Raw genomic sequence first — 20,930 nt, 5'->3', positions numbered from 1 at the left:
AAGTAGAGAAAATTAAATTCTTTGAAAAACGTTACATTACTGAAACAGTCATTGGAACAAGGACACAAAGGCATATCAGACTGATTCACCAGGGACTGCACTGAAGATACTAATTAAATTCATGCGATACGCAGATACCTCCTTTTTGACGATTACACACATTTTATATTTTATACTTGCAGCAAATTATAGCCACCACAAGTGGACTGAAGAGTGCTTCTTTTTTTATTTTTGTGAATTCTGGAGCTAACGCCACATGTCATTTGGGAGTGAGGCATGGTTAGCAAGCTTCACAGTCTTGCCGTGAAAGAAGTTGGGAAATTCCTTCAAGTTAAATCACAGGGACAGCTTTTGAGTTTCATTTTGACTGGGTGTTATAAATGGACTGCATTTACAACCCCAACCCCAGTGTTGTTAGAAGGAAAGGTGCTGTAACAGTGGTAAACATACCACTGTCCCAGCTTTTTTGAAACATGTTGCAGGCATCCATTTCAAAATGAGCAAATATTTGCACAAAAACAATAAAGTTTATCAGTTTGAACATTAAATGTCTTGTCTTTGTGGTGTATTCAATTGAAAATACATTAAAGAGGATTTGCAAATCATTGTATTCTGTTTTTATTTACATTTTACAACCCCAACTTCCAACTTCATTGGAATTGGGGTTGTACAGCAATGCCTCACATTCACCCTTTCACCCCTTTCAAACTCTCACAGGGTGGGCAGAAAAAGCATTAGATTAATTCCATGTTGTAGAAGCTCACAGGCCAAAAACGTTTTGGAGAAATTTGGGAGAATAGTGTTTGAAATTGTAAGAGCAAATATTCATTTGTAGTAGTTTCATTTACAATGGGCCTCATGTATCAACGTTGTGCACTTGTGGCGTAAATTTATGGTGTAAATTTGAAGTACACCAAAGTTGCCGTGACATGTATCAAGCAGTGCGCACCTGCCCATTTCCGGCGTACGCCGGACGTGACCTTGATAAATGCGGCGGGTGAAAACAATCGTAATTATAATGAACACGCCCATAAATATACAGACTCCACTTCAGACACACCCTCATTTTACGACATGGAAGCCAGGAAGACGGCAAAGAAAAAGAACTCCACCAATCACGACGCGTGCCAATAGAGCGTCAAAAGCGTCCGTCGTATTAATTGTTTTGTAGTATAATCAAAAAAGTGTTAGTGGTCCCTCGTTTATCGCGGGAGTTACGTTCTAAAAATAGCCCGCAATAAGGTAAGTCCGCGAAGTAGTCAGCGTTATTTTTTACAATTATTACAGACATTTTAAAGCTGTAAAACCCCTGTAAAACCACTTCATACACTTTACTCAATCAGGCATGAACATTTTCTCACTTTTCTCTCATGTGTAAACACTCTCAAAGTTCAAACCTTTGTAGTGAAATAAGACCAACCTGTTTTTAGGCCCAAACATTTGTTTGAGAAATAAAAATAGAACGTTTTCCTATAAATAATTATGATGGCTTTTAGAACTAACGAATTTAATTTTAACGATCAACCTACGAGGTTGGACACATAAGAAATTATTAATAGTGACTGACCAGTATTTCACAGTTCCTCTGATCGCACCTCTTCGTCCTGATGCCATGCCTTTTTCCACTGAGTCAAACCTCGCTGCAGGTGTCTTTTTCCAAGTGAAGAACACAGTTATGGGTAGTTGTTGGCGCTCTTTTTTCTTCTGGGCGAGAAGATTCTTATAAACAGACATGCAGACCACAATGCACTGTAAAAAAAAGTATGCAAAACTGGACTAAAAAAATCCGCGAAACTGCGAGGCTGCGAAAGGTGAACCGCGTTATAGCGAGGGACCACTGTATTCTCTTTTCACATATCAATAATTCTTGACATATGGATATTTGCTAGCTCAATTAATAAGACACGCCTAATTTTTCAGATTTCTTTACTTTTAAAATGTATTTATTTATTTTATTGTAACAAATGAATGTAGAAGACAAAACCTGACTGCAGCACTGGCGAAGGGAATGACAACACTACAGTTGTAATTATCAATTTCATTGTCTAAAACGATCACACCACATAAAGTTAAGCTCAGCGCTGCTCTGGCTCCAGGCTCGAAGTCTGGAGAAGAAGGCGAGCAGTGCTTTCTTTGTAGTCAGCGCTGTGGCCACGGATCGTGCTCCACAGACCAACAATCCTGCAAAAGCGGGATTTGTATTGATTATTATGTAGTATAATCAAGAAAGTGTTATTTATGTAACATATGCATTGATTTGTATGATGGCACTGTTTATCATGTTGATCATTTTCATTTTTATGTGGATTCCAGTGCTGGTTCATTTTGGTGTATAATTTACGCCACCTCTCCACCTGGTGTATATTTTCAGCGCAGCGTACGCCAACGACCACATTGATAAATGCCAAGTAGCGCAGCCATTTTGGCGTACACCCCATATACGCTCAAATATCGCCGTATGCAACGTTGATACATGAGGCCCAGTGACAGTGAAGGTTAGCTACACCATGTCAAAGCAGGTTTATTTTTTCATGCTTTTCTTCCATCAAAATTTTTATGATTTGGGCTCATTTTCTAACTATTGCATAAACTGATTTTTCATCTTCTGCATAAGCATATTATTGTTTTGTGTTAATTAGGGAATAACCCTGTTGTGTCTGATGATTTGCAGACATTCATGCTGGATATACTGTCACAAATTGAGCTTTACCAGCAACGCAGAAGTGGAGCCTGTAAAAAGGAGTTTTAAAACGGCTATTTGCAACCATATAACAGCATGAATGTCTGCAAATCATCAGACACAAGGGGGTTATTCCCATTCTAATCCAATTCCATCATTTGCACGGTTTATTTTTCTGTAGGTAATTCGGTCGGCGAGGTTTACCATTGAGGCAGTGTCGCTCCAACAGCGGTCAGGGAGCAGAGTAATCCATCAAATGTGAAAATACACCAAATCCATCAAATGTGAAACAGTAATTCTGTGTCAGAATCCACATCAATACTTTCATATGGTAGCCTAAATTCACCCATTTCGGCGGCGGCATCGGTACATGACTTTCTCTCACTTTCAGCTAACAGCTAGCAGTGCGCAGCCGGTGTTGTCGAATTGTGCGTCTCGTCACATAAATCGACAGTTCCTCGTCCCGACAATACTGTGTATGCGCAGTTACGCAGAGGACAGGAATGATATTCGACAGGAATTATATCTCGTTAGAACACTGGTCAGGGTACGGAGTAATACATCCAAATGCGAAATGGTCAAATATTTTGCCACCGTTACCCCGATATATGGTCTGAAATCTCACACGATTAACCAATCAGATTAACAAAAATGTAGTTGGATTTGTAATTGTAAATGTAAATGGATTAAAATGAGAACACTGCACACCACAGTTGAAGTGAGAAATTGGTTGCCAGCACTGCACCTGCTTTGGCCCAGAAATCATAAAAATACCAACCTATTATTAAGGTGTAAAATGATAAAATGTGGCAATTGCCATTCAAAGGACATTGTTTTATCAGCAAAAATTAGTTTTTTGCTACTTTAAATATTTTGACATACTGTAACGTCAGTCACAGATAATTATGCAATCAATTAGTTTATGCCTTTGATTTGTAACATGGCAAGGAGCAGCAGAATGACAGATGCTTGCAACCTTATATCCTAGAACAGAAAGCGTTAACCCTGTACATATGAATGTACACGGTTCTTAATGGCTGTTTTTTTTTTTTTTGTTTGTTTTTTACATCAGTCACACCCATAGTATTGAGTACCACCAATTTGTACTAAGCACCAACAAAGTTTCCTTCCTCTACCAAGTAGACCTTGTCCCTATTATGTCTTCAAGAAGATAGGAACACTCAGGGGCTGTATGTTTTAAGTCTTGGTCACTTCAAAAGGCCTGCTTACTCTCTGAAAGTAACCTCAGTCACCGTGGAAGTGCCTATTACAAGAACGCCCTCAAAGTCTGACTGAAGAGCTCTGACACAGAGCCCGACAGCTCTAATGCATTGTTCATGATTCGTGTAATGTATGTCAAGTGGAGTGAACACAGCTGAAGCCAAACTGCAAGTCAGCCGTTTCGCTACTCCGTCAGTTTAGCAACTCCATCACCTTGCTCATTATGCTGAACAAAGACTGTAGTTGTTTATGGCCATGCTTGTCCTTCTTCTTGTAGAAGGACATGACATCAGCCATTTTACATTGCTATGGAATACTGTCTCCAGATTTGCTGATTTTTAACTGTGCTTGCTCATATGCCTCATTGAGTCACCCAGGAATGTCAAGGTAATGGTTCATTTCAATGTTGTGTGTATCTGTCTGTGTTTTCAGACTTACTTTGTGCTGCTCTTCAGAGTGGAGAGCAGCCAGCAAGTCGAGATAATGTTCCACACCCTCCGACACTCTGCAGAAACAGCAACAATTTCAATTAATCAACAAACTACGATTAGTAAGCAGTGTATGTGCACTGGGTGATTCTAAACTCTGACTACATTATCTTAAGGAAGGGCAACTGCAGTTATATGCAATGATTTAAGCACTCTTGGGTAATTCAGTGATTCATTTTCTATATCTGCTAATTTCAATTATGGGTAACGGGGAAGCTGGAGCCTATCCCAGTAGTTATAGGGCGAGAGGTGAGACACAACTGAGGTAGGTCAAATGGGCTTAAAATGGACTGCATTTATATAGCGCTTTTCCATCTGCATCAGACACTCAAAGCGCTTTACACATCAATGCCTCACATTCACCCCGATGTCAGGCTGCCACCATGTAAGGTGCCCACTACACACACAAGAGGATTAAGGACCTTGGCCAAGGGCCCTTAAGCCCCTTTCACATTGGCATATTCGTACAGCTGCGCATTGCAGAGTTGTGTTTCATTTAAATACGCCTGAAATGCGCGCATACTCAGCCTTTTTCAGTGTTCGTTTCATACTTGCAGCTGCGTGTGCTCGCTTTTTAATGTATAGAGAGAGAGAGAGAGAGAGAGAAGAGCAGGTGCTGTGGGCTGTGTGATCATGTTCTCAGCTGATTTCTCAGGGTTCATGCACTCAGTTTTTGGTTGTGTACAGGAGCACCGTGTTGCACAGACTTGCATGCAGTAACGCTGTGCTGCGCAGACCTGCTTAAAACTGTGTCCAGCGCTCTACGCCGAAGAAAATTAAACATGTTTAATTTCTTCCGTCGTACGCGCGTAGCCCTCAACATACTGCTGCGCAGGGAGAAAAAACTCAACGTAGAGCTGCTAAAAGTGGGCAGAGAGCTGCTCATCTCAGCGTAGACGATACACTGAGATGAGCAGCTCTACGAATACGCCAATGTGAAAGTGGCTTTAGTGATTTTCTGGTCAAGCTGGGATTTGAACAGAAGATCATCTGGTCTATTCAATTCAGTTCAATTCCATTTATTTATATAGCACCCAATCACAACATAAGTTGCCCCAAGGTGCTTCACAAGGAAGGGTAAGTTCCAATATTACCAACCCCCCTGAACAAGCACGTAAAGGACAGTGGTAAGGAAAGACTACCAAAACTCCAGGTCTACCTATCGAAGGGCTGACACATAGTGACAAATAAAGTCATTCTCTCTCACAGTCAATTTAGAGTCAACAAATCACCTAACCCACTTATGTTGGAGGGAACTCACACAAACTCCACTCAGAAAGGGCCAGGTCAGAAACAAACCTGGGCCCTTCTCGCTGTGAGGTAATAGTGTCTTTGCATATAGCTGTATATGCCACCAAGGGTCAACCATGTGCAGGTTTTCGTTCAGTATAGAACAAACTAATTTCACTCGTGAGTTGGTCGTCTCAACCAAAAGCACTGATCACCACCTGCTAAAGTGGATGATTGGACCAAAAACCTGCACACTGTTGGTCCTCTATAACTTGCACATGAAACGACAATGACAGGGTGACATGCATGTCTCCCCCCCACCTCCCATGGAGCACACACTTCAAGGCCAAAGTGTGGAGTACAGAGTGGGCTGATGGGACTGAGAGCAGGCCGCTCAAGGATGAGCTGCGGAGAAGTAATGACGAGGAGAGGAGGTGGTTTCCAGTCTGAGCAGGCTTAGGAGCAGGCGGTAACAACAACATCTGCAGGACAAGAAAGATTTTGTGTGTTATATGCAATTCTGCCCTTATGTAAATCTGTGACAGTGGCCACGTTTACATCATCATAATAATCAGATAACTGCAACAATCTGATCTCTTGCGTTTACATGCACGTCAGTAATCCAATAATTGGAAAAACCAGGTTTGGATAATGTCAGTTCATTAGTTGGATTTCTTTGGAAGTGGATAAAGAATAAAGGGCAGCTCCTGAAATAAAAAAAACAAACTGAGAAAAGGGCACTCTCTCTCTGTCTTGCGGAGTTGATGTCCTCATGCCTGAAAAATGGCGTCATGGTTTTTAGGAAACGCTGCTCAACTTTAGCATATTTGTCTGTAACAATATAAATCAGCAAGGGCACTTGGGCGTCCTGTCAAATTAGTTTTTTGGGCACACACAACTCCCTGAACTTTGTGATCTAATGAAGGATGTTACGAGGCGTAACGAAACACCAGTGCGTCTGGAAATGTGACAACTGCTTTTACAAATGCACAGATGTAAAACAACAAAATAAATCTGGTTAATGGTTTACATGTACTGAAGAAATTGGAGTTTTGGGGAGAAATACAGGTGTCCTAAATCCGATTTGTCATAATCAGATAACGGTCGTTTTTGGATAAAGCATATCGGATTTTGTCATTTACACGACCACTTAATAATCAGATAACAGCCAATAATCAGGTAGCAACCAGATTTTTATGTGCATATCAATATGGCCAATTTGTGTTTTTCCTCACTTGTCAAAAGTTATTCACACCTGCCCAAACAAATAAATAAATAAATGTCTGTGGCCTGATCCCAATCCTCTCCCTTTGTGCTACCACTGTGCCCTTTCCCTGCATTTTGCACAAAATTTTGCATCATCCCAAAGCTTGTCATATCAATATAACACCTCAGTCATACAAGAGAATTGATCAAACAGCTTAACGAAAGTGGGGACAGATATTTAGATTTTTTTTGCCAGAAGTGTTATCTCACAGGTTCAGTCTAAGTAAGTATATGTACACTACAGTACATGTATGCGATACCCACTGAATGCAGCAAATGGAGAGCTTGTATCTCAGCCTGTGTGTTTCCCTGATGTCTGTAGCTGAGCATGCTCTGATAGAGAGCACACAAACAGCGCGAGTCTGTCTCCAGTGCCTTCCTGTAACACTGCAATGCCATCTGTGGGCGGCTCTGAAAATAAAACATGCAAACACTTTCTGAAGATGTACATGTTCACAGTTGTTATGCCCATGTATGATCTTTGTGTGTGTGTATTTGCAAGTAAAGATTTTCTACATGTGTACCATCTGGGCGAGGCAAAGGCCTGAGAGGAGGTGTGTGTATGCTACTAAAACTCGGGGAGCTGGCAATGACGAAGCTCTGTGCAGATCTGAAAGCACTCCTGCAGTACGACCCTCACTCAAGTTTTCAGCACCTTTATAAAATAAACAGAAAGCACATGTATACCGACTCCACACGACAAACACAATAGACAAACTATACATCACTGGCATATATTCACTGGACTCGTGTACCAGTATTGGCTGAAAACAAGCAGTACTAGAAGTTGGTGAAGCCAGCTGCCTGTTTGCAGTTCACAATTCAAAAAGTGAACCTAGCTGACAGTTTGCTTGAGCCACCTTCACCCATTGGCCTAGCTGGCAAATATCATTTGAGCCAGGGATGTAGGATGTGTATAGGGGGAGGGGGGCACCCTTCCAGTTGGACTTTGTTTTCAGTGAAACAGTAAATTATTCCAGGCGCTTGAGTTTTGTCTTTGTGGACATTTTACATGGACTACTCTTGAAGTTGGAGAAGCTAGCTGCCAGTTCACAGTTTGTAAAAAGTGAATTTAGCTACCACTTCACTTCAGACACCTTCAACTATAGTGCAGCAGATAAGAGAATATTTACAGAGGAATCCTTCAAATGGTGATGCAAGCACCAACTTTGGCACAAATACTCCTTAGACCAGAGGTCTTAAACTCATTCCAGAAACGGCTGAGAGGGTGCAGGCTTTCTTTGCAACCACCCACTCCACCAGGTGATTTCACTTGCTCAAAGTGATGTTAATTAGTGAAATCACCTGGTGGAGTAGGTGGTTGCAAAGATAGCCTGCACCCTCTCACCCGTTTCTGGAATGAGTTTGGCTAGTATATTAGCATAGTATGTTACTACACTTTTTACTCTTTTAAATTCATTTTATTAGGAAACGGAGCGTGCTGTGGCCTCAACTTTATCTAAATTCTAGGTCTTTTAGTGAAGCTTTTAGTGGCCGGCAATCACCATAGTATTTCTTTTGTTCGTCTTGTTGTTTAATGCTGACAAATTATACTGTATTTGTTGTCTTTCTGATGTCTGATTCTGTTTTTGTCCTCTCTGTTTGAGGTGCGGCTCCATCCTGAGATGAGTGTGGTATCTGTTTCTGAAACCCTCCTGTCCTGTGCCCGGGCAACATTTCCTGTATATTCATTTTGTGAATTGTTTTGTAATTTGTATCAGTAGCATGGCCCAAGCAGAGGGTCACCCCTTTGAGTCTGGTCTGCTTGAGGTTTCTTCCACAGAGGGAGTTTTTCATTACCACTGTCGCCTATGATTGCTTTGGGGGTTGGTAAGGTTAGCAGGGCTGGCATTGAGGCAATATGGCTAAGCCTGAAACTAATTTGTTGAGGGGTTTGGGGGCCGCCTAGGTCCCCAATGGGGTTCAGGGGCAAAGCCCCAGGCTGGGAGCTGCAATTTTAGGCCTTTTCAAACCTGTTTGGAAAGCTCTCAGGAACACCAAATGTTAAAGATTTTAAACAATCATTACCATCTTTGAGGTCAAGTGGTTTGTGTTTTACAATGCAGTTTTCTATAGCAAAAATAAACTAACCACAAACAAAAACTGGGCATAGGTTCCCCTAACATCTGCAGGTTTTGTCTACATACTACCATCACTGAACACTGTTGCTGCTGGGCTCATATTTTCGGGGCAATTATTTTATAGTTTATTCAACAGACCAGTACAAGTGAACATCAGTGTGGAAAGAAAACCAAGTCAGAAAAATGAAAAGGGTTGGGTTCGCATCTACTCTGAGTTTCAAATATGTGAAAAATAATTATTATTTCAATAAATGAATGGTTATTAACTTACAACATGAGCTAAGCATTTTGTTTTTCGAAATGCCAAAATTCGTAAGCAATTTGAATTTTATCTAAACACTCGTCATGGATGCTTAATCCTTTCACTAAGACCTCTTCAACTACATAGATAAAAAACATAAAATACTACTTACGGCAATCGGCTGCACTGGTCAAAATCATATCCACTAAATAATCTCTTTCTTCAATTTGATCACTTTGTCTAACAGGTGCCTGCAAAACGCTAAGAAAAGATTTTTGTTCTGATACAGATCGAGCCACATTAAAACACGTTCAATGATTGGTTATCACAACAAGCTAGACCAATGAAAAATCGTGTTATTAAACAAAGAACAGGGTATATTTCGCAGCTCTTATTAAACAAAGAACCGGTATATTTTGCGGTGCTAAACGTCATTCGCGGACCATCCCCTCAAACTCTGTCATAATTGTGTTATAAACCAGTCACCATTTGTTTTATTATACATCTGTGTAATTAAGAAAATTAAACTCAGCCACATGGGGTGTGCAGCCAGTACATTCTGAGTGCCGGTCCCAAGCCCGGATAAATGAGGAGGGTTGCGTCAGGAAGGGCATCCGGCGTAAAACAAGCCAACCCAACTATGCAGACTCAGAATCGAATTCCCATACCGGATCGGTCGCGGCCCGGGTTAACAACGTGCGCCACCGGTGCTATTGCCCAACAAGGTGCCGGTGGAAATTGGGCTACTGCTGGGCGAAGACGACAAAGAAGAGGAGGAAAACGTTGCCACGAACAGCGGGAGAAGAAGAAAACTAGAAGGGTGAAAATGAGAGTGGGGAATTTGAATGTTGGTAGTATGACTGGTAAAGGGAGAGAGCTGGCTGATATGATGGAGAGGAGAAAGGTAGACATATTGTGTGTGCAAGAGACCAAGTGGAAGGGAAGTAAGAGCAGGAGCATCGGCGGTGGATACAAGTTGTTGTACCATGGTGAGGACAGGAAGAGAAATGGTGTTGGGGTCATTTTAAAGGAAGAGTATGTTAAAAGTGTGTTGGAGGTTAAGCGAGTGTCTGACAGGGTGATGAGTGTGAAGTTGGAAATTGAAGGGGTGATGATGAATATCATCAATGCATATGCCCCACAGGTAGGTTGTGAGATGAAGGAGAAAGAAGATTTCTGGAGTGTGTTAGATGAGGTGGTGGAGAGTGTGCCCAAGCATGAAAGAGTGGTGATAGGAGCAGACTTCAATGGGCATGTTGGTGAAGGGAACAGAGGTGATGAGGAAGTAATGGGTAGATATGGTATCAAGGATAGGAATGGGGAAGGACAGATGGTAGTTGATTTTGCAAAAAGGATGGAAATGGCTGTGGTGAATACCTACTTTAAGAAAAGGGAGGAGCACAGGGTAACATATATGAGTGGAGGAAGGTGCACACAGGTGGACTACATTCTTTATAGGAGATGCAAGCTAAAAGAAATCACAGACTGTAAGGTGGTAGCAGGAGAGAGTGTCACTAGACAGCATAGGATGGTTGTTTGTAGGATGACTTTAGAGGTAAAGAAGAAGAAGAGAGTGAGAGCTCAACAAAGGATCAGATGGTGGAAGCTGAAAGAGGAAGACTGTTGTGTGAAATTTAGTGAGCAGGTGAGAGAAGCACTAGTTGGAGAGGAAGCAATTTTGGACAACTGGAAAAGTACTGCAGATGTGGTGAGGGAGACAGCTAGGGCAGTACTGGGTATGACATCTGGACAGTGGAAGGAAGACAAGGAGACTTGGTGGTGGAATGAAGAGGTCCAGGAAAGCATAAGGAGAAAGAGGTTGGCGAAAAAGTTTTGGGATAGTCGGAGAGATGAAGAAAGTAGACAGGAGTACAAGGAGATGCGGCGTAAGGCGAGAAGAGAAGTGGCAAAAGCAAAGGAAAAGGCATATTGCGAGCTGTACAAGAAGTTGAATAGTAAGGAAGGAGAAAAGGACTTGTACCGATTGGCCAGACAAAGGGACAGAGCTGGAAAGGATGTGCAGCAGGTTAGGGTGGTAAAAGATGCACATGGTAATGTGCTGACAAGTGAGGAGTGTGTGCTGAGAAGGTGGAGGGAATATTTTGAAGAGTTGATGACTAAAGAAAATGAGCGAGAGAAAAGGCTGGATGATGTGGTGAGAGTAAATCAGGAAGTAAAAGAGATTAGCAAGGAAGAAGTGAGGGCTGCTATGAAGAGGATGAAGAGTGGAAAGGCAGTTGGTCCAGATGACATTCCAATGGAGGCATGGAAATGTCTAGGAGAGATGGCAGTAGAGTTTCTAACCAGATTGTTTAATAAAATCTTGGAAAGTGAGAGGATGCCTGAGGAGTGGAAACGAAGTGTGCTGGTTCCTATTTTCAAGAACAAGGGTGATGTGCAGAGCTGCAGTAACTACAGAGGCATAAAGCTGATCAGCCACAGCATGAAATTATGGGAAAGAGTAGTAGAAGCTAGGCTTAGAAAACAGGTGAAGATCTGTGAGCAGCAATATGGTTTCATGCTGAGAAAGAGCACTACAGATGCAATGTTTGCTCTGAGAATACTGTTGGAAAAGTACAAAGAAGGACAGAAAGAGTTACATTGTGTGTTTGTGGACTTAGAAAAAGCTTATGATAGGGTGCCAAGAGAAGAGTTGTGGCATTGTATGAGGAAGTCTGGAGTGGCAGAGAAGTATGTTAGGGTAGTGCAGGACATGTACAAAAATAGTGTGACAGCGGTGAGATGCGCAGTCGGAATGACAGACTCATTCAAGGTGGAGGTGGGATTACACCAAGGATCAGCTCTGAGTCCTTTCTTGTTTGCAGTGGTGATGGACAGGTTGACAGATGAGATCAGACAGGAGTCCCCATGGACTATGATGTTTGCAGATGACATTGTGATCTGTAGTGAGAGTAGAGAGCAAGTTGAGTCTAGTCTGGAGAAGTGGAGATATGCTTTGGAGAGAAGGGGAATGAAAGTCAGTAGAAGCAAGACTGAGTACATGTGTGTGAATGAGAGGGAGCCCAGTGGAATAGTGCAGTTACAAGGAGTAGAAGTGGTGAAAGTAGATGAGTTTAAATATTTGGGGTCAACTGTTCAAAGTAATGGAGAGTGTGGTAGAGAGGTGAAGAAGAGAGTGCAGGCAGGGTGGAGTGGGTGGAGAAAGGTGGCAGGAGTGATTTGTGACCGAAGAATATCAGCAAGAGTGAAGGGGAAAGTTTACAAAACAGTAGTGAGACCAGCTATGTTGTATGGTTTAGAGACAGTGGCACTAACAAAAAGACAGGAGGCAGAGCTGGAGGTGGCAGAGCTGAAGATGTTGAGATTCTCTTTGGGAGTGACAAGAATGGACAAGATTAGGAATGAACATATCAGAGGGACAGCTCAGGTGGGACGGTTTGGAGGCAAAGTCAGAGAGGCGAGATTGAGATGGTTTGGACATGTGCAGAGGAGGGACCCAGGGTATATAGGGAGAAGGATGCTGAGGATGGAGCCACCAGGCAGGAGGAAAAGAGGGAGACCAAAGAGGAGGTTCATGGATGTGCTGAGAGAGGACATGCAGGTGGTTGTTGTGACAGAGGAAGATACAGAGGACAGGGTGAGATGGAAACGATTGATCTGCTGTGGCGACCCCTAAAGGGAACAGCCGAAAGACAAAGAAGAAGATCTTCAGAGACGATTCATTTGCGCATGCACGCATGTAAACAAAAAACAAAAAGAAACACCGGCTGCTGCTGCACTTCCTCTCTTTCTCCCCCTCAAACTGTCATAATTGTGTTATAAACCAGTCAGCATTTGTTTTATTATACATTTGTGTAATTAATAAATTTATCTTCACAGACGATTTGTTTGCGCGCACACGCACGTGAACAAAAAAAAAAAAAAACCCGTTTGCTGCTGCACTTCCTCACTTTCTCCCCTCCAACTCTGTGATAATTGTGTTATAAACCAGTCATCATTTGTTATTATACATTTGTGTAATTAATAAAATTATCTTCACGGACGATTCGTTCGCGCGCGCACGCACGTGAACAAAAAACACTGGCTGCTGCTACACTTCCTCGCTGTCTCTCCCTCAAACTGTCATAATTGTGTTATAAACCAGTCACCATTTGTTTTATTATACATCTGTGTAATTAATAAAATGATCTTCACGGATGATTCATTTGCGCGCGCATGCGAAAAAAAAAACAAACACTGGCTGCTGCTGCACTTCCTCGCTTTCTCCCCCTCAAACTCTGTCATAATTGCGTTAAATAAAAGACAAAAGGGACATAAGTCCTGCTCATAGGCTGATTGCCACAGACAGGACATGTCCACGTCAAGTATAAACTCCAGACAGACATCTCCACGTCACTACATATCCACAACGCGTCCTTCCATAGGGATTACATGGCAACCTGTCGCCTCCGCTGCATATATCCAGATCCAAAAGCCGGAAATCCAGCTCAGGCAGGAAAAATACCAGGCCTGGGACCTTACTTGTGTGAAGCGCCTTGAGGCAGCTTTGTTGTGATTTGGCACTATAGAAATGAAAATAAATTGAATTGAATGTCATTAAATCCAATGGATGTCGACAATGTTTTGACCTTTACCTTGCAGACCAAACAGTCAACACAGTCAAAACTATGAGATCAAATGATGCTTGCATAGTACCCCAATGGGTGAGGCTGGCTGAAGATTAGTGGCAGTTAAATTCACTTTTTGCAAACTGTGAACTGGCAGCTAGTTTCATCACCCTCAATGGTAGTCCATGTAAAATGTTCATGAAGACAAGCCACGAGAACCGGGTGCTGACTCGGATGCACAACTCATCCAAGGCCGAAGATAACCAATTTAAATATTTTTTACTTCATCTTTTTTTTCACATCTGCCCCAAAAATCCAATGGTATACATCTTAATATGCTCTCAAATCTTCAAGGACATCGTGGGCAACGACATGGCTTATCTCATAATTTCAGAAAGGTGGTTTAAGTTTCCAGCATGGGGCTTTTTATACAGTAGATCACCATAATGCTCATTTTTTTAAATGCTAGTTCAATCCTCATGTACACGTGAAGTATTGTGAAAACTGAAAAGTATGAGAGTAATCCTGCTGATGAATAAAAACACATATGTGTGTAAAAGAGCTGTAATTAAACTCATAAAATGATGCCACCATTCTGCCATATTAGCTGCTTCCGTATATATCACAGCAGTAAATATTTTGTGATTAAACACACAAATTAACAAACTGGTCAACCTTTGTATGTTTAACTGACCATATTATGTATTAAAAAAATTTCCATTAAAGACTTTGGACCGGGGGAGGGACGTATAATAACTTTCTTAACAAAGGAGTTTATTTCTTCTTGTCTTGCACACTACAAAAAAAGAAAATGAAAACATCTATTTGGAAGGCAGAAATAAAGCTGAAATTATCTGTGTATTTGTCCTCAGTGCAGTTTTTGACTCTTTCAGTTAAGCTAGATATCCATGCACAACAACCAAGCCATGGCTGACCTTGTGCGATAAAAGTGCAGATCTTCAATAATTCAGTAAGTCCTCTTGGGTCCATCACCATTTGTGGAATATCAGGGGACTTTCCAGTTGCTTCGCTCCTCCCGTTATTGCAAACTTCAGCACACAGTATCTCACACAGAGAGGATAGCTCAACCTGTATCACAAGAAAAACAACACACAGCACATGACATTAAAGATGGAAACATGACATTGTTCAGGTTTCAATACTGTCAAATATACCAACAGCGAACACAAGGTGGCGCCTTCCACACTATGCATAGGCACCATAGAGCTTTGTCTTTGTAATGATTTATTGGTTTATTGGCAGACAGAACAAGTGCATAAAATTTAAAGGGAAACAATGAAAACCTAACTATTTAATGCTTCAAAAAAACAAACAAAAAACAAATAGTAAGTAAAATGTGTCACTCACCACCTTTAAAAAATACCCTTTTGCGCTAAAACTACTTGTTTTACTGCTGTAGTCTTTAACAAGTTATAAGAAAATTGGATTTTTTCTAATCAAATAAGGGTGTGTAAAATGTTTGTGCAGTACTGTGAAGAGGATGTTTTAGCAAATCAAATGTCTTTTTCCTGACAGCTGCAAGACTGAACCAAATATTTACTGTGTTTATTATGATTAGTCAGCAGAAATTTAAAAAGTGCATTGGTAAATCAATCCATTAAATAGTTTATCAAACAAAACTGTCAACCATTATTAGATACAAGCTGCTCAAATATGAAAGGTCATTGACTGCTGAACAGACAAAAAAAAGTCAACTTCCTGTCAGACTGAGAATTTGCGACAGACATTATCATTGTTTTCTGACATGTTATAACTTCATTAACTACACAAATAACTGAAGAAAAAAAAGATTCTCAGTTTGTTTTTGTTTTGTCAGATGAAATTGAAAAATAATGTCTTAATTCCTATTGATGACACATTTTGACATCACAGAACACTAACCCCACTCACTCATCATCAACCGCTTATCCAGGATCAAGTCGCGGGAGCAACAGCTCCAGAAGGGGCCCCCAGACTTCCCTTTCCAGGGCCACATGGACCACATCGGACTGGGGGATCCCGAGGCGTTCCCAGGCCAGTGTGGAGATGTAATCTCTCCACCTAGTCCTGGGTCTTCCCCAGAGTCTCCTCCCAGATGGACGTGCCTGGATGCATCCTTACCAGATGCCCAAACCACCTCAGCTGGCTGCTTTCAACATGAAGGAGCAGCGGCTCTACTCCGAGCTCCCACGGATGACCGAGCTTCTCACCTTGTCTCTAAGGGAGACACCAACCACCTTCCTAAGGAAGCCCATTTCGGCTGATTGTACCCTTGATCTACTTCTTTTGGTCATGACTCAGCACTCATGACCATAGGTGAGAGTAGGAAGGAAGACTGGCCAGTAAATCGAGAGCTTCACCTTTTGGCTCAGCTCCCTTTTCGTTACAACAGTGCGGTAGAGCGAATGCAACACCGCCTCTGCTGCGCCGATTCTCACGCTCCATTGTCCCCTCCCTCATGAACAAGACCCCAAGGTACTTGAACTCCTTCCTTTGGGGCAAGACCATATTCCCTACCCAGAGTAGGCACTGACCCCACTATACACTATTCTACTTAATGTTCTAAATCTGTCTTAAGGAGTTTTTGAGTTTCCTGCAGAGGCTGACTGATCATTTTCAGAATTTAAATAATATATGTTTCACACTCTTAAAAAAAAAAAAAGAAAGAAAAAAAAAAGATAAAAATAAATGGTCCGCGGCACCAAACAGGCATCAAGGAAATATGACCAAAGAAACAGCATCTTACCTGAAGCTCTTTTATGGTATTGAACCTGCAGGTAGCCAATAAGATCGCCCACTGCAGAGAAAAAAGGTGCAGTATACACAAACGAAAAGCCGAGTTCTCCAGTGCTTTTACAACTGTTCGCCAAAACACAGGTGGGTCGGGAGGTGCAGGGTCACAACCTGACATCTGCAGAGCTGTGGGGGGGGGGGGGGGGGGGGGGGGAGTAGGATGACTGTAACAGTGAGTGTGCATGAATCCAGCTAACCAACATGAAAGTGGATTTTTGTTATTGTTGTCATCTCAAACTCTTATTTTTGTAGGCCTACCTCTCTCTGTGGTTTGTACGAGCAGCACCTCAGCTTCAGAAAACTGTGACAGTGCAACGGCGTACACACAGACATTGTACACCACTGTCAAATCCAAGTGGGTGTGATCAGCATGTGCAGGGACACCTGCAGGACAAGTATGTTTGTAAAAAAGAATGAAGGAAGAAGCAGAAAATTAAGAAGCTGAATTACTTGATTTCACCACACCCAGCCTTTGTATTATGAAGAAGATGGAGCACCTTGGATTTTGCTGGAAAGTTTTTGAAACTCAGACAAAAACCATCTCAGTTTGTTCTGACATTGTGCTTGGCTTGAAGCATCCTTTCTTCTTTCTTGCTCCTGAAACAATTTACAACAGCGCACACTGTATCAGAGACCACCAAACATTAGAGTGGACCCACATTCAGCTGCAGCAGTTCAGCTGTCTTTTCTGATGCGTGTGGGAGTAAAATTATTGTTGAAACACTTTGTTGTAAATTCTTCCCACTCTAATCAAAAACTATTTATTCAGAACCTCGGCCAAAGGCTTTATACTGTCAGCAGGATTTTTCTGCCAATTGATTGACTTGTTTGCTTCTCTGCTTATGAGAATTAAAAAAAAAAAACTAGCGTGTTGCCTGTGGGGATCCACGGGCTCTAAATTGGGTACAGTTTATAAAATAGGTAACTGACATTTTTCAAGGGTGGTAATAATTTATGCAAAGTTTCTATAAAGAGTTTGAATGTTGAGTCATTCCAGAATGTTTTTAGAACCTTAGACTTCAACAGTTTTTAGAAGAACTCAACCTTTATTTCTTGTTAATTACATGATTTTTTAATGTTAATTTACTGTCTTAATGTATTTATACGTTATTTAGGTTCTTGTTATCATATACACATTATTATTATCATCATCATCTTATTTTATTGTTACTTCTATTTTGTCATTTGATTTTTAAATGGACCACAATGGAAATAAATGTCTTCACTTTGTTGTGTCATCAATGTATTTTTAACATATTATTTACAATTATATTATGTACTTGCATTGAACTTACTAAATAAAATCATGTACGTACACACACGTTTAATGTACCGATGATTTACTACCCCCTGCTGGAATGGCGTGTGAGTCCAGAATGTAATTATCAATGTCCATCGTTCAGTGTTGTTAGCTAATATCCGCAGTCTCTCCAAAAATATTAGTGCTATCAACATTCCATTTTTGCAGCATTCATCCTTGACCCAAACTGCAAAAGCATACCAAACTGTAAATGTCAGTTCTCCCCAGTTTAGCCGTGATCGAAGTTATAACACACACACGCACACACACACACACACAGAGTTTTTTGTCCTTTCTGCATTCTGCCGCAAGCAGGTGCTTTTATTTTTTTACACACCCACAAACAGAGACAGTGGCGGAAGACATCAAACGTACTACACTTCTCACTCATGGTAACAGCAACATGACACTAAACCATATAACTGACTAAACCAATTGAACTACAAAAACACAATAAATCAATAACACTAACAACACTGTTAAATGACATGAACCACAATAACATTTAAAACCCGAAAACCCAGAACTCCCATGGTGCATTGTTCACTATTTTAGCTAATATCGCTAATTTCTCCAAAGATAATAGTCCTATCAACTTTCCGTTTTTGCAGCATTCATCCTTGACCCAAAACATATAAGCATACCTAACGGCAAATGTCAGCTCTCCTTGATTTCTCAGTGATCAAAGCCATACACACGCATGCACGCAAAGGCCACTTGGCTATTATAATATAGACACTTTGATTCATATTAAAAGGAATAACTCACTAATTTTGATGTATATCAAGACCTGTCTCATTTTTTTTAATTTCGGAAAAATGCTGGGGAGGTTTTTGTTTTATTTCATTTCATTTTTCAATAACTAACACAATAATCTTGGCAGTCAAGATTGGTCACACATAGATCACATTACAGAAAATCAACAAGTGAAATGTGCTCATCCAGATAAGGTCCCTTTAAAAAGGGAGTCTTGGAGCAAGCGTCCCACTCAATGCTGCAATCAAGAGCCCCAACATTGCGCCCCGTCTACATTTTAAACCTGCGCTTAGTCCACCCCCAGGTGGGCGGGCCCTGCCCTACTGCGTGGATCAGTACAGTTATGTGATTGGATTAAAAGTGTTTCATTCAACATTGTATGCAGGTGACATGCTCATAGTTTATCTGAACAGTATGTGTTATATCAAACTTTGTGTTGCCTGTGTCTTGTGTCAGCGTGATAACCAAAGAACAGAATATTTCATGATGCCTGTTGTCCCAGACGGAGAAATGAAGACATTAGTTTTATGTACGGTGTCATCAAGTGGTCTGAGGACAAGCGTCATGGAACATTCCATCCAACGTTGAATACAGTCAGTGTACTGCATGCTAGTAGCATGATAAACATTAGAGCCCGACCGATATGGATTTTTTGAGGCCGATGCCGATAATGATATTTGGATGAAAAAAAATGCCGATAATCGATAAATCAGCTGATTTGCCGATAGCCAATAAATCAGCCGATTTTTTTTTAATGAATAAAATGTTCTTTTTTAGACCCTTAACAAAAAAGGTATGAGCTAAAAGCTGAAATACAATTTAAAAGTTATTTACAATTTAGTAAAGCTTGGTCCCAGCCGTCATAGGCCCCAGAGGGTTAATGGCGAACGGCAGTAATTCCCAGAACCCTTCCGGGTGACCAGTGAATCTGAATGTTTCAACCTCTTAGCAGTAAATGAAAGTTTTTTATGCTAGAAATAAGGTCTATACAACATGGGCTTAATAAAAAGCGTGACCGACGCAATGAAGCACATTTGACACATTACTACATAAACTGAGTTAATCAAACTGAGTTGAACTGAAACAGGAGAAATGTGGGGTGAATGTAATCGCAAAGTTATTACAAACAACATCCTTATAAACCTACTTGTATGCTTTTGTCAGCTGATCAGTGAAGTGTGACGCAAACTATGGGGGCCTGTAATGAACACATTTAAGCAGGGTGTAAGCAGCTCTCAGTTGAATGGAGTCAGAGCTCCATCTACTGGACAAATGGTGCAAGGACAATTTACACAGCCGACACAAACATTATTTCAGTAACTGTTCCGTTTATGAGAAATTATCGGCGTTCTATCGGCAAAATTTTGGCCGATAGTGAGTACTTTGAAAAGGGCTTATATCGGCCGGCCGATATATCGGTCGGGCTCTAATAAACATGCCTAAGTGAGACAGAGCAACTGACTGTGCGGTTGTCAATGACATCAAGCCGCACCAGCAGTCTTCGGCCAAAACATTGTCGCCACCTAGCGGACGTGCCACTTCTTGCACCAGCTGTACCGCAAAATAATTCACCCAAATAATTTTTTTTTAATGGGGCCTGAGGTACCAGATGTGTTAGAATAAAAAATAAATGACAACAGGGTCTGTGTGAATACCACTAAGGCTTTTTGCTGTGGAAGTATTTCTGGCTATGACATGAACAGCAACTTTACAAAAATGCTAAACAAGTAGCTAAGCAGTTACAATGTTGTAGTGCTATAAAATATGATTACGATTTAACCAACCGTCCACTGGTTTACCAAATCGTTGTTTTCCTGGATCCATTTATCGAACAAAGAAAGCTGTTTAAACATTTTATTAGTCAGGAAAAACAACGCTATTTAGTCATTTCACGTCTCCCTCGCAAACCCGGGAAGTGACGTCACCGATTTATACGCGTAGCTACCAAAGATGTTACTAATGACTAGAGCGGACATTGAGCTCATTTCTGCAAATTTTCCTCCGCCATCTTGGGAGAGAGATACTCACGACTTTGTGACACACTCTAGATAAATTCATTCATTCATCTTCAACCACTTGCTCCAGTTAAAGGTCGCGGGGGCTGCAGTCTATCCCAGCAGTCATAGGGCGTGAGGGGTGCACCCTGGACAGGACACCAGTCTATCACAGGGCCACATATAAACAGACAACCTGATTACAATTACATTAAAAAGCACTGATAAAACAAAGTCATTAAAACATTTAAAGTGTGAGATGATTTAATAACTTTGTTCTATCAGTGTTTTTCAGAATCTCATGTTTTGTAT

The 20,930-nt window shown here is 41.2% G+C and overlaps 1 protein-coding gene across 3 annotated transcripts in view; it reads right to left on the bottom strand.

Moving 5' to 3' along the window:
- The window catches only part of fancg (FA complementation group G), a 31,729-nt gene extending 11,164 nt beyond the window's left edge, over window positions 1-20,565 (bottom strand). Inside the window, exons 1-9 of one of the 3 annotated variants that reach the window (XM_034170158.1) lie at window positions 20,409-20,565; window positions 17,066-17,165; window positions 16,827-16,952; window positions 16,522-16,694; window positions 14,711-14,864; window positions 7,410-7,540; window positions 7,150-7,296; window positions 5,941-6,101; window positions 4,340-4,406 (exon numbers count right to left, since the gene is read on the bottom strand). In XM_034170158.1, coding sequence (XP_034026049.1) covers window positions 4,340-4,406; window positions 5,941-6,101; window positions 7,150-7,296; window positions 7,410-7,540; window positions 14,711-14,864; window positions 16,522-16,694; window positions 16,827-16,952; window positions 17,066-17,165; window positions 20,409-20,477 — 1,128 coding nt within the window. In that variant the 5' untranslated portion in view covers window positions 20,478-20,565. The remainder of the gene's footprint in view (window positions 1-4,339; window positions 4,407-5,940; window positions 6,102-7,149; window positions 7,297-7,409; window positions 7,541-14,710; window positions 14,865-16,521; window positions 16,695-16,826; window positions 16,953-17,065; window positions 17,166-20,408) is intronic. The other 2 variants (XM_034170159.1, XM_034170160.1) reach the window with 2 other exon arrangements.
- Window positions 20,566-20,930: the final 365 nt, after the last annotated feature.

Source organism: Thalassophryne amazonica, chromosome 5 (genome assembly GCF_902500255.1).
Source record: "Thalassophryne amazonica chromosome 5, fThaAma1.1, whole genome shotgun sequence".
In the NCBI taxonomy this organism is placed as follows: domain Eukaryota; kingdom Metazoa; phylum Chordata; class Actinopteri; order Batrachoidiformes; family Batrachoididae; genus Thalassophryne; species Thalassophryne amazonica.
The sequence above is the reverse complement of the archived record's forward strand: the minus strand, read 5'-3'. Positions and strand labels throughout refer to the sequence as shown.